At 34.8% G+C, this 12,042-nt stretch overlaps 1 protein-coding gene across 1 annotated transcript; it reads left to right on the top strand.

The window, feature by feature from the left end:
- Positions 1-6,715: 6,715 nt before the first annotated feature.
- Positions 6,716-8,916, top strand: LOC141830459 (uncharacterized). The gene is made up of 3 exons (XM_074717893.1): positions 6,716-6,731; positions 7,440-8,341; positions 8,464-8,916. Exons 1-3 carry the CDS (start codon positions 6,716-6,718, stop codon positions 8,914-8,916), a joined length of 1,371 nt encoding a protein of 456 aa, XP_074573994.1.
- The last annotated feature ends 3,126 nt before the right edge of the window (positions 8,917-12,042 follow it).

The following is a 12,042-nucleotide window of genomic DNA, read 5'->3' as shown; positions in this document are numbered from 1 at the left end:
AACACTTATTAGTCAATAGCTCAATCAACCACTTAAATCAATATTGTTACCTCGGCATCTCTAGCTTGATATACTATATATGGGAGACACGAAATCGAAGGCGTTATCAAGGTATTATCCTAGATTTTGATTAGAATTTTCACAAGGTGCAGGCCCATGTGTATCAGTTTGTAGATCTCAAGCCACGGTAGCATCCAAGCTGTCGGTGGCTCTGTTCATGTGATGAGATTGGTTTATTTGTAGTCTGTGGTGCTTTGTATGACTTGTAGATAAGCATGCAAGTGTTGTAATGTGTGGACATGTGGGGCTATGGTGTCTTGGTGTTGGTGGTACATGGGTTTGATGTAGTTTCTTGTGTGATGGATCATATGTGTATGCTCAACGGTAGAGCCGACCCTGGTTGTACAAGGGCCTTGGGCAAAATTATAATTTTTGGGCCCTGACACAGTAGCATATTTAATTTTTAGAGCTTGATAAATTATGATTTTCAATCAATAAAAGTTTCAAAATAAAAAATTTTTATACGAAACAATGTTCTCTAAGCAACTAGAGTTCCAAGACAAAACAAAATAATTTCGCTTATTTAAAAATGATAATGATACTCTAATAATGCAAAAGAAAGTTGAGATTTTTTGAATTACCATTGCAAATTCCATTGAAATATTCTTTTTTTTTCTTCGTAGTGAAGAAGTTTCAAATTGGATGAAGGTCGTCATCAAATATTAATTTTTTTTATAACCGCTCATAATATTTTCTTGTCTACTCCACCAAAAGGTATAAACTTTATCATATCAAAACATCAAGAAAAGCATTTTGATGCATAAGGAAAAATATACGAGGAAATTTAAAGACTTGTATGACTAAAAATAAGGGAAGGAAATAAAAACACAAGTTGTAAGCTTGAAGTTGGTGAATATGCAACACAGTTCGAAGACCTATATACCTCACTTGACTGGTAATGAGATAATAATTTTATCACATAAAAATTAAGCATATGGACTACTAGAAAAAGTTAATTAATTAGTCACTTATTAAAAGTTCTGTGCTACTTTGGAAGACACTAATTTATACATATGCAGCTTAATAGAAGTTAATTAATAGATTCAAAGCATGCATAAAAAAGTCTACATATATAATGAATTCAAAATGGACAAGTTAAACTCTGTTTAGCATGTGGTTCTTAAAAACAAACATTCAAGTCAAAATAACAAGTATATTGGTCATGAAACTAATGAAATACCACAGTTGAAGATAAACAAAAATAAGCCAGTAAAATTAAATAAAGAGAAGTTAGTTATATGTGGTCTTGTTAAGAAGTGATCAGCTTTTCTTTTAACATTACAAGTGCATCCATCAAACAATGGCAGCATAAAAAAAGCTTAACCAAAGGGCAGAGAGGAAGAGAAAAATATCAAAGAAGCTAGATCAGCGCCACTGAAGTTACAACATTCCTCTACTAGAGCAACCAAATCTACATCTTCTGAAATAGACATCTCTCAAGCAAGTGACTTCAATATTAGCCGTTGTTCTTCAAAATTGGGCAATAAGACATATACTACTTTGCCCAACCTTTTTGATTTCAATAGAACAAGATCCACAGCATCAGGTCTGAATAAAGTTGTCATCTTACTACATAGATCTCCATGAGAATTTAAATATGAAATGAAGATAGAGGAGATGAAAACCTATTTGTTGTTGCGATAACAAATACACTTTTTTCCTCTTTAGCACCATCTAGCTCAAGAAGTAGATATATGATTGACAATGTGGTTAATTAGAAGAAAATAAAAAATAACAAGTTGCATAATTCAACTCTAAACTACTAAAAGTAATTTTAGCAGTCAAACCTGAGCCAATTGTTGTTCAGCAATCCGTGCATCCTTCCCCTCAAGGTTACGTGTCAAAGCATCCACCTATTGGAAGAACAGAAAGTAAGTTTAGTGTGTCAAAGCATCGATCTATTTGAAGAATAGAAAGTGTGTCTATTATAAATACATCTATTGGAAGAATAGAAAGTAAGTTTAGTGTGTCAAAGCATCGATCTATTTGAAGAATAGAAAGTCTGTCTATTATAAATACATCAAAGATACTCAACTCATTTATTAAAAGTTGTATGATAACAATTTAAAAAATTACCTGCTATGAAAATTTATTAGAGATTGAGTTACCCGGCATAAAGATCTGGACATTTAAATAATTTTCAAGTGCCAGCAAAATAATCGATTTGAACTTTGGATTCAAATAACAAGCCAAAATGACTAACAATTAAGAACCAATAAAAAAATACAGAGGTAACTTATTTAAAATATTTTCGGAATGTATTTTTAGAGGCAAATTCATCATCTTAAAATATTTTTTTTCAATGTATAAAATTGTTAATCCATATTTATATATGCTAGCTGATAGAGGGTTGAAAATAGAAGACAACAGTAGATATTGGTTCCTCTTTTTTCTCATCTTTAATTCCTTTGATTTTCTAGTGCAACTCAAGCACGGGTCTCGTTGCCACCCCAATTAAATGCTCTCTTTCTTCATGGATGTACCTCTCCTCCTCCTCCTCCTCTCTTCACTCCGTGAAGGCAATTGTGAATATTCCTTGCCTGAATAACTAGTTTTCTCATTGTTTTGCGGGGAACAAGACAAAAGCGAAGGATAAAGGAGGAAGAAGCCATAGTAAAAGTCCTTCCTTATTCAACACTGCGTATTCTCGATTCCCTCGAGCAATTGCTGCTACTTTTAATTTGATCCCCTCAATCAGGACCCCTGGGCCAGGGAAGGGCCCTGGGCGGTCGCCTTGGTTGCCCTGGCCCAGGGTCGGCTCTGCTCAACGGCTAGTGTTATTTGGACTATGATACTGGTCTTTTAATTGTACATTTGAGGGGTCTAACCTCTCTTGTTTTATCTATATATGAACCACTTTTCAAAAAAAAAAATTAAAAAGAGTTTAAAAAGATTTCATATGAGATCCGGACACAAGATTTTATCTAATTTAACTTTTATTTCATTTCATATAAATTAATTTTTTTAATGAAAGTAGATTGGTTGTGAACTATATTAATTAATATTCCTATCGTTTTTTTAGTATGTTTATGTTATTTTACAAAGAGATGAAAATGCATCATGAGGATCGAGATACTGCATTCTAGAGACATCAAATTTAGATCTATAAGTAGGTGATGCAATTAAGATAGATGATACATTGATTATCTAAGTTGATGATGCATAGATTATCTTAGTCCAATTCTTCGAGCTCTCCCTTTTGAGCTCAATTCTTCAAGCTCTTTGTTTTGAGCTCAGCTTCATGAGCTCTCCACTTTGAGTTCTTCGAACTTGTTATGGTCATAAGGAGCGGGTCTCGGTTCGTCCCCCGTTAGCCCGAACCGAGTCGGACGCATTTGGTCTCCCGAGTCGAGTCAGCTTTGTCGAGTGGATTTTGTCGCAATACAAGTCCGAATCCTCAGATACGAACTCCTAAAGACCCGTTTCGAACCCTCGTAGCGGATTCCTTAAGATAAACCGAATCGACTCTTAGTCTACGACCGAGCTGATTCCTCATGAATATGCCGGCCGAAGCGGCCGAGTCGTTTCGAGGACCAAGTCGGGAGAGGGTCTGAACCCTATCGCCCGGGCCGAGTCGACCTACTCCGATTTAAACCTCGCTGACTCCTCGACCCCACCCTGTTTCGATCCTGATATTCCTCCGCTCCCGTTGTCCTTCTCTGCCACAGACCACTCCCCCGCCATACGGTACGGGTAAGGCTTCCCTGACACCCCCTCTACTAGTTATTATGATACTCTGACAGACGTACGTGGAATGACCTTGCGCTTACACGTCAATGATAGGACATATATCTGGAATGTCCCATGCCTTCTGACACAAACCTATCGACGATGAGACTTCCGCCTCACCCACGTCGTGATACGACACGTATCCCTGATATATAAGGTCGGTCTTTCTGCAGAGGGAGGTATGCACTCTCGCATCTTTAACTTTCTCTTCGTCCTCTGCTCCTCTTCTTTCTTCCGGAGGAACTGACTTAAGCATCGAAGTAGTCGCGCCGGGGAACCCCCTGGCCTTCCTTCTCACGATCACTGTGACCGCAGGTTCGAGCAGCTTCCCGGTCTTCCCTCGCCTGACCTCGTCCAAGTGTGGTGCTGAGAAGAGTCGGCATGTCCAGAAGCTGATCTCAACAGGAACAAAACTCTCCCTTGTGAGCTCAATTTTTTGCATCTCTAGAGGTTGGGAAGTAAAGTCCATCAATTGCAAGTTTAATTTTCCAACCTCTCCCCTTCAAACTCAATCGCCTATGCTCTCTTTGGGTCTTCTAAAGATAGAGGTACTACCACCTATGTGGTTATTGACCACAAGCAAATATAGCCTACAATCCTTGCAACAATCTCTTCACGATCACATTTCTATCCTGTAATAGTCGAACGGTCAACATGAATGGAGATCACATTTGTTGCCATTAGTTGTATTGAGGCGATTAGTTTTCTGAGCTTAATTTTCCGAGCTCTTCCTTCTTAGCTCAGTGTCTTTAGCTCTCCACTGTGAGTTCTTCGAACTTCCCCTTTCTAAGCTGAATTTTTTGCATTTCTAGATGTTGGGAAGTAAAGGTCATCCTCTATGTCACCGAGCTCTCTCTCCGAGTCATCTTTAGATAGAGTTATGACCACCCATGCAATTGTTGGGCACAAGAGCCTACAATCCTTGCAATAGCTTTTTCATGATCATCGATTGATAACTAAGTTCTTCAATACAATTGATGACATTTATTTGTATCATATCTAGAAATGCAACCTCTAATAATATCAACCGTTCGATCATTACTAATCAGAAATGATGATCATGAAGAGGCTATTGCAAGGATTGTAGGCTACATCTGCACTCCACTTTAAGTTCTTGGAACTCTTCCTTTCATAGCTCAATTTTCGACATTTCTAAGATCAATTCTCCTAGCTAGCACCCATGTGATTATTGAAGAAATCACATGGGTGCTAAGTTTATCTATCTCCTTTCATAGCTCAATCTTCATTTCATATCCTAAGTTTATCTATTTTTTTAATTTCAGAGCTATAATGAAAATTTTAATTATTTTTAAAATATAAAAGAAGGTTAATAAAAAATTATAAAATTAAAAGAACCATAATAAAAGGAAAAATAAAAAATATTTTTATTTTTAAAATTATCTATTTTTTTAACAGTAATTACAAAAAAATTAAAAAGGAAAAAAGAAAAAATTAAAAAAAAACTTTGAATTTTCCTTTTGTTAAAAATTAAAATATTACAACCTTGGTCTTGTTTTAATCAAAGTATCATCAGTGTTGATTTTGTCGAAGTATTATCACTTCGATATTGATTGTTTCAAAACATCTTCATCTCAGCACTGTTTTATGATATAAAAAACTCTTGATTTATGACCTCTATCAAGTTACAAAAATTATTTTAAAAATTTATTCTTATTTACTTTTGACAGTTTATCATATTTGAACTTAAATGCCTCTAATTATTTCAAGACAATACCAATAATTATTTATTGTACTCTCTTTATTTTATCTATACTAAAATTTTAAAATTTCTAAAGAATTTGATGGATCTAGAAAAATCAATTTTAATAGGTTTCTTTCACCTTCTCTCTCCCTATTGTAAGATAGATAGTTCAGCTTGCGATAGATAAGGCTTTTAATAAAAAGATTTGAATAAGTTTTATAAATAAATAAATAAGTTTGGACACAACTAAGTTTGGCATGTCTCGTTTATACCCTTATGCTTCGTTTGGGTGCATGAGGGAAGGGAAGGGAAGGGAAGGGATAAAGAAGGAGAAAGAGAATCTTAATCCTTTTTTGGGATGAAGTGAATTAAGGAGGGGAAGGGGAGAGAAGGGTAAGCTTTACCCTTTCATGCTCATGAATCGATATAATTTCTTACGTACATCCCAATTTGAAGTGTAAGGAAGAAGGAAATTAAAAAAAATTATTCCAATTATATCTTTATATTAAAATATTAATTCTTAAAATAACTCATCTATTAGATATTTCATTTTTGCACCTCGTCCTTATCACATAATTAACGCAAGCTGTCGCAGGGTCTAATCGTTTACACTCCACGAGATCGATGTCAGCCTTTATTGCAAATCTCTTTAAGGATAGAGACAGGTAATCATAATCTCCTCCTCCTCTTCCATTATCTTAGGGTTTAAAAAAGAAGATAAACCATTTATCAACTATTATAAATTGCCAACAAGATGACTAGATTCATATTAATGGAAAAGTTTTAGATCTTTTCCAGACCTCTTTATTATTTAATTCAATTCTTTTCTGTAAAAGGTGGAATCCACCACCTTAGCGGCTAACACGGTTGGTTTCATGACCATCTGTGAGAAGGTAAATCGAGAAACTGTAGTTGGTCACGATGCAGGAGGGTATTACCTAGCTTCGTATTCAAACCCTTATTTAATTCAATTCTAAACTATATTACCCTTCACTCATCCCAAATAAAATTACATTTATATATGTTTAATTTTTAAGGTTAGAATTTTTTATTGCACATTTGATTTTTTTTTCAAATAAACATAGTTGTTGTACTCTAGGTTTACTAACGTAAACATATTGTGTGATCTTAATTTAAGAGATTTGAGATTCTTTTTTACTTTCTATTTAACAGTGTGAACATCTTATGTGATATTATTTTATTTTTTTATTTATTTGATTATAGATGAGTGATCAAAACAGTAAGCAGAATGATTTCATTAAGTTGCATCGTATGCATTAACTCACATCAGCACAAGTTATTTGTTTGCGACTTGGGATGCGCGAAATAGGCACAAACAAAATAATCAAATTCCTCGTCTTGTAGTATTAGAAGGAGAACTTTCTATTCTTGAAAATGAAGTATGGAGTTTGTTAACTTAATTAGGTGTTGAGAAACATATAATTTCTATATGCTATTGGTATTTTGTTTGATGTGAAAGCGAGAGCTTTACTTGGATATCCTTTTGAATATCATAAAAATTTATTATTTTAAATGATGGATGGAGAGAATTTATAGTATAATTAGTTTATAACTGGTTGGATGATACATATTTGGATATTATGTAATTTTTTATTATAATTGTAATTAATAGACGTTGTAATATAATAGACATAAAAGAATAAATAAAAAATAATGAACTAAATCTAATAACAGAATATTGTTCTCATAAGATTTATTCTTAATTACTATTTCAAAATATTTAATATCGTATTTTTTATAATATATTTATTGGGTTAATTAGTTAACGAATAATATATATATATAAATAATTAATTAATTAAGTTAATAAATATTCAAAATCTAATAAGTAGTAACCAATCCTTCTCGATTATAATATTAATTTATTCCTTAATTACTCTTCTCATCTGTTAAACCCTGAATACGCTCGATCGCCTGATGGACCACTACAAGCGCCGGCGCGAACAGGAAGGGACGCCGGCGGACCGCCTCACTTCCCTCCACGACGACCTCCTTATCTCCATCCTCTCCTTCCTCTCCGTCAAGCAGCGAGTCGCCCTCTCCGCCGTCTGCTCCCGCTTCCGCCGCCTCCTCCCCTCCATCCCCCGACTCGACGCCTTCCGCCTCGACGTCGGGCTTCCCTTCGGCGGCGTCGACGTACACAAAGAGCTCACCTTCCCCCGTGCTCTGATTCACCAATGCCACGTCATATTTCCCGACTATATACCCAAATCCCTCGTACAGCTGGTCGTCGACAACCTCGTCGAGGTGGGCGTGCAAAACCTCATCATCAAAGAAACCTCCGACAACGAGAGATGGTTGGATGCCAGCGGCAAGTATTGCAGCTTGTTTGACATCAAATCGCTGAGGATCCTCTCCTTGGACAACATCCAGGTGTCTGAATACTTCAATCGCCCCGTCTCGCCCTTGGGTTGCGCCTTCCTCACCTCCCTCAAAATGGAATCTTGCTTCCTTAGCGATGGTTTCCTGCGCAACCTCTTCGCCTCCTGCCCCTTCCTCGAGACTCTGCAACTCATCCGTTGCTGTGCGTTCGAGCTCGACACGGAGAAATTAAGCTTCCACTCCGCCTCCATCAAGCATTTAATCGTGTTTCAGATCGACATGCTTCCCTCCATCATCAACATCGATGTCCGCGCCCCACAACTCGAGTCGCTCATGGTGGACGTCGTCGACAGGCTTCGCATAGAAGCCCCCAAGGTCCGGAACGCGTCGTTCCTTCTTGCCATCGAGCCGCCAGCAGATCCTCGAGGTGCATTGATGAAGCTTTTCGGAGCTTCTTTTCGAAGGCGAACCGCTTGGCTCTTGCTGAATTCTAGCAAAATCCCAAACGTGAGAGAAGATCGATAGTTCGATCGATCAAGCTGACCTTCTTAATTTTCATGCATGTATATTCGATCTCTTTGATCGATATATATACATCTATGCTTAAAGAAATTTGTTTTAATTGACAGATATTAGCAGAAGCAGAAGGAATTGATCAATTTAATTATCCGAAAGAGTACGCCATGATCTTCAAGCTCGACTTCACTTTGAAAGATCAGTCGTCGACTACGATATTAACCGAATTGCTGAAGAAGTGTAATGACTGCAATACTAAGTTTGATATACATGTAGATCCTACGCGAATGCAGATGATGTGCTGCACTGAAAAAGCAAGGGATGGCAAACACTTGCTCCATGGCTCGACAGGATTAGAATTGATTAACTTACAAATGAAGATGCCGACGAGGATATTTGAAAGGTTTCTCTCAAATAGAAAGAAGATGAAGAAATTTAAAGATACGGGATTGGAAATGTTGAGAAGGCGCATCAGCAAGAAGCAGTTGGTGGATATATTAGCATGCGAGGAGTCTCTCTTCCAAATATCTTCTAGTATTGATAACTGTATTGAAATGAAAATTTAGTATTTTGTTATTAATTTTTAAAAGAGTAAATTTAGTTTTTTGGATAAATTCATTTAGTATTATTAGGAAAAATAAATAGTGTTGTGAATTTATAAAAGGGTATTAGGAATATATATATTAGTTGCATGAACAAATTAAATTAAGAGTGTTTTTTTTTTCCAATTTTCAAGGCCGATTTGGAGTCAAATTCATCCTAAACCCTAAATTTTATTTCCCCCTTAAATCATATATTTTGACTTTCATTATTACCTCCAAAAAAAAACATTATTTCCCCCATAAAAATCTAACACTTATTAGTCAATAGCTCAATAGACCACTTAAATCAATATTATTACCTCGGCATCTCTAGCTTGATATACGATATATGGGAGACACGAAATGGAGATCACATTAAGGGTGCTAAGTTTATCTATCTCCTTTCATAGCTCAATCTTCATTTCATATCCTAAGTTTATCTATTTTTTTAATTTCAGAGCTATAATTAAAATTTTAATTATTTTTAAAATATAAAAGAAGGTTAATAAAAAATTATAAAATCAAAAGAACCATAATAAAAGGGAAAATAAAAAATATTTTTATTTTTAAAATTTTCTATTTTTTAACAGTAATTACAAAAAAATTAAAAAGGGAAAAAGAAAAATTAAAAAATTAAAAAAATACTTTGAAGTTTCCTTTTGTTAAAAATCAAAATATTACAACCTTGGTCTTGTTAATTAATCAAAGTATCATCAGTGTTGATTTTGTCGAAGTATTATCACTTTGATATTGATTGTTTCAAAACATCGTCATCTCATCAGCACTGCTTTACGATATAAAAAACTCTTGATGTATGACTTCTATCAAGTTACAAAAATTATTTAAAAAATTCATTCTTCTTTAGTTTTGACAGTTTATCATATTTGAACTTAAGTGTCTCTAATTATTTAAGATAATACTAATAATTTTCTTGTACTCTCTTTATTTTATCTATACTAAAATTTTAAAATTTCTAAAGAATTTGATGGATCTAGAAAAATCAATTTTAATAGATTTCTTTCACTTTCTCTCTCCTATTGTAAGATAGATAGTTCAGCTTGCGCGCGATAGATAAGGCTTTTAATAAAAAATTTTGAATAAGTTTTATAAATAAATAAATAAGTTTGGACACAACTAAGTTTGACATATGTCTCGTTTATATCCTTACGCTTTGTTTGGGAGCACGAGGGGAGAGAAAGGAAGGGAAGGGAAAAGATGTTTGGGAGCACGAGTGTATGATATTGTCCATTTTGGATGTGGGACTATGTTTGCACCATTGCAACCCAACAATCCCCCCTCAAACAAAGGACCACAGACCCCCCTCAATGTCGTTTTTGATGTATGAATCCTAGACCCACCATGACTTTTTGCCTCTCGGTCCACCCGACCTACTAGGACTTCCCACCTAGTCACAACTAGGATTTTTTGTTCCTCGGTCCACCCGACCTACTAGGACTTCCCACCTAGTCGCAACTAGGACTTTTTGCCCCTCGGAACTAGGACTTTTTGCCCCTCGGTTCACCCGACCTACTAGGACTTTTCACCTGGTGTCTGATCCTCTTGATTCAGACACGGGAATATCCACTTCCTTTGTTTAAGGTTCAAACCACATGGTTAGATCTAGATTATGGCTCATCCGGCGATTAGTCTGGTGACACTTGTTAGTACCAATGGAATCAAAATATCTCCACAATGGTATGATATTGTTCACTTAATTTGGGCCTAAGCCATCATGACTTTGTTCTTGGGCTCTCCTCAAAAGGCCTCATTCCAATGGAGATACTTTCCATCCTTTTAACCCCATGATTTTTTCCATGTGCTTTAGATGTGGGACTATGTTTGCACGTTTGCAACCCAACAAAAGAAAGAGAAATAGAATCTTAATCTTTGTTTGGGATAGAGTGAGTTGAGGGGAAGGCGAGAGAAAGGTAAATTTTACCTTTTCATGCTCACGAATCAACATAATTTCTTACCCCTCGATTTGAAAAGGAAAATTAAAAAAAATATTCTAATTTTATCTTTATATTAAAATATTAATTCTTATAATTAATAACTCATCTACTAGGTATTTCATTTTTGCAACTTTGTTCCTTATCACATAATGTGAGCCATCGCAGGGTCTAATCGTTCACACTCCACGAGATCGACGTCAGCATTTGTCGCAAATCTCACCTAGGATAAAACTCAAGAGGACAGAGATAGGTAATCATAATCTCCTCCTCCTCCATTATCTTAGGGCTTAAAAAAGAAGATAAACCATTTATCAACTATTATAAATTGCCAACAAGATGATTAGATTCATATTAATGGAAAAGTTTTAGATACCTCTTTATTATTTAATTCAATTCTAAATTATATTACTGTTCATTTGTCTCAAATAAAATTACATTTATATATGTTTAATTTTTAAGATTAGAATTTCTTAGTGTGTATTTGAATTTTTTTTCAAATAAATATAGTTGTTACACTCTAGGCTTACTAGCGTAAACATATATATTGTGTGATCTTGAAAGTTGGGATTTCTTTTTTACTTTCTATTTAACAGTATGAACATCTTGTGTGATATTATTTTATTTTTTCATTATTTGATTATAGATGGGTGATCAAAACACTAAACAGAATGATTTCATTAAGTTGCATCGTATGCAGCAACTCGCATCAGCACAAGTTGTTTGTTTGTGACTTGGTATGCGCGAAATAGGCACAAACAAAGTAATCAAATTCCTCATCTTGTACTATTAGAAGGGGAGCTTCCTATTCATGAAAATGAAGCGTGAAATTGCTATTTGTATCTTGTTCAATGTCGGAAGATGTTGAGAGCTTTACTTGGATGTCTTTTTGAATATTGTAAAAATTCATTATTTCAAATGATGGATGAAGAGAATTTATCGCATGATTAGTTTGTTACTCGTTGGATGATATATATTTGGATATTATATAATTTTTTATTATAATTGTAATTAATAGACGTTATAATAGATATAAAAGAATAAATAAAAAATAATGAACTAAATCTCATAACAGAATATTGTTCTCGTAATATATTTAATATCGTATTTTTATAATATATTTATTGGGTTAATTGATATATGTAAAATAAATAACCGATTC

Source organism: Curcuma longa, chromosome 6, assembly GCF_044706935.1.
Source record: "Curcuma longa cultivar G26 ecotype Majalengka, Jawa Barat chromosome 6, ITB_CL_G26_1.1, whole genome shotgun sequence".
Classification (NCBI taxonomy): Eukaryota; Viridiplantae; Streptophyta; class Magnoliopsida; order Zingiberales; family Zingiberaceae; genus Curcuma; species Curcuma longa.
This window is presented reverse-complemented; position numbering and strand designations above follow the sequence as displayed.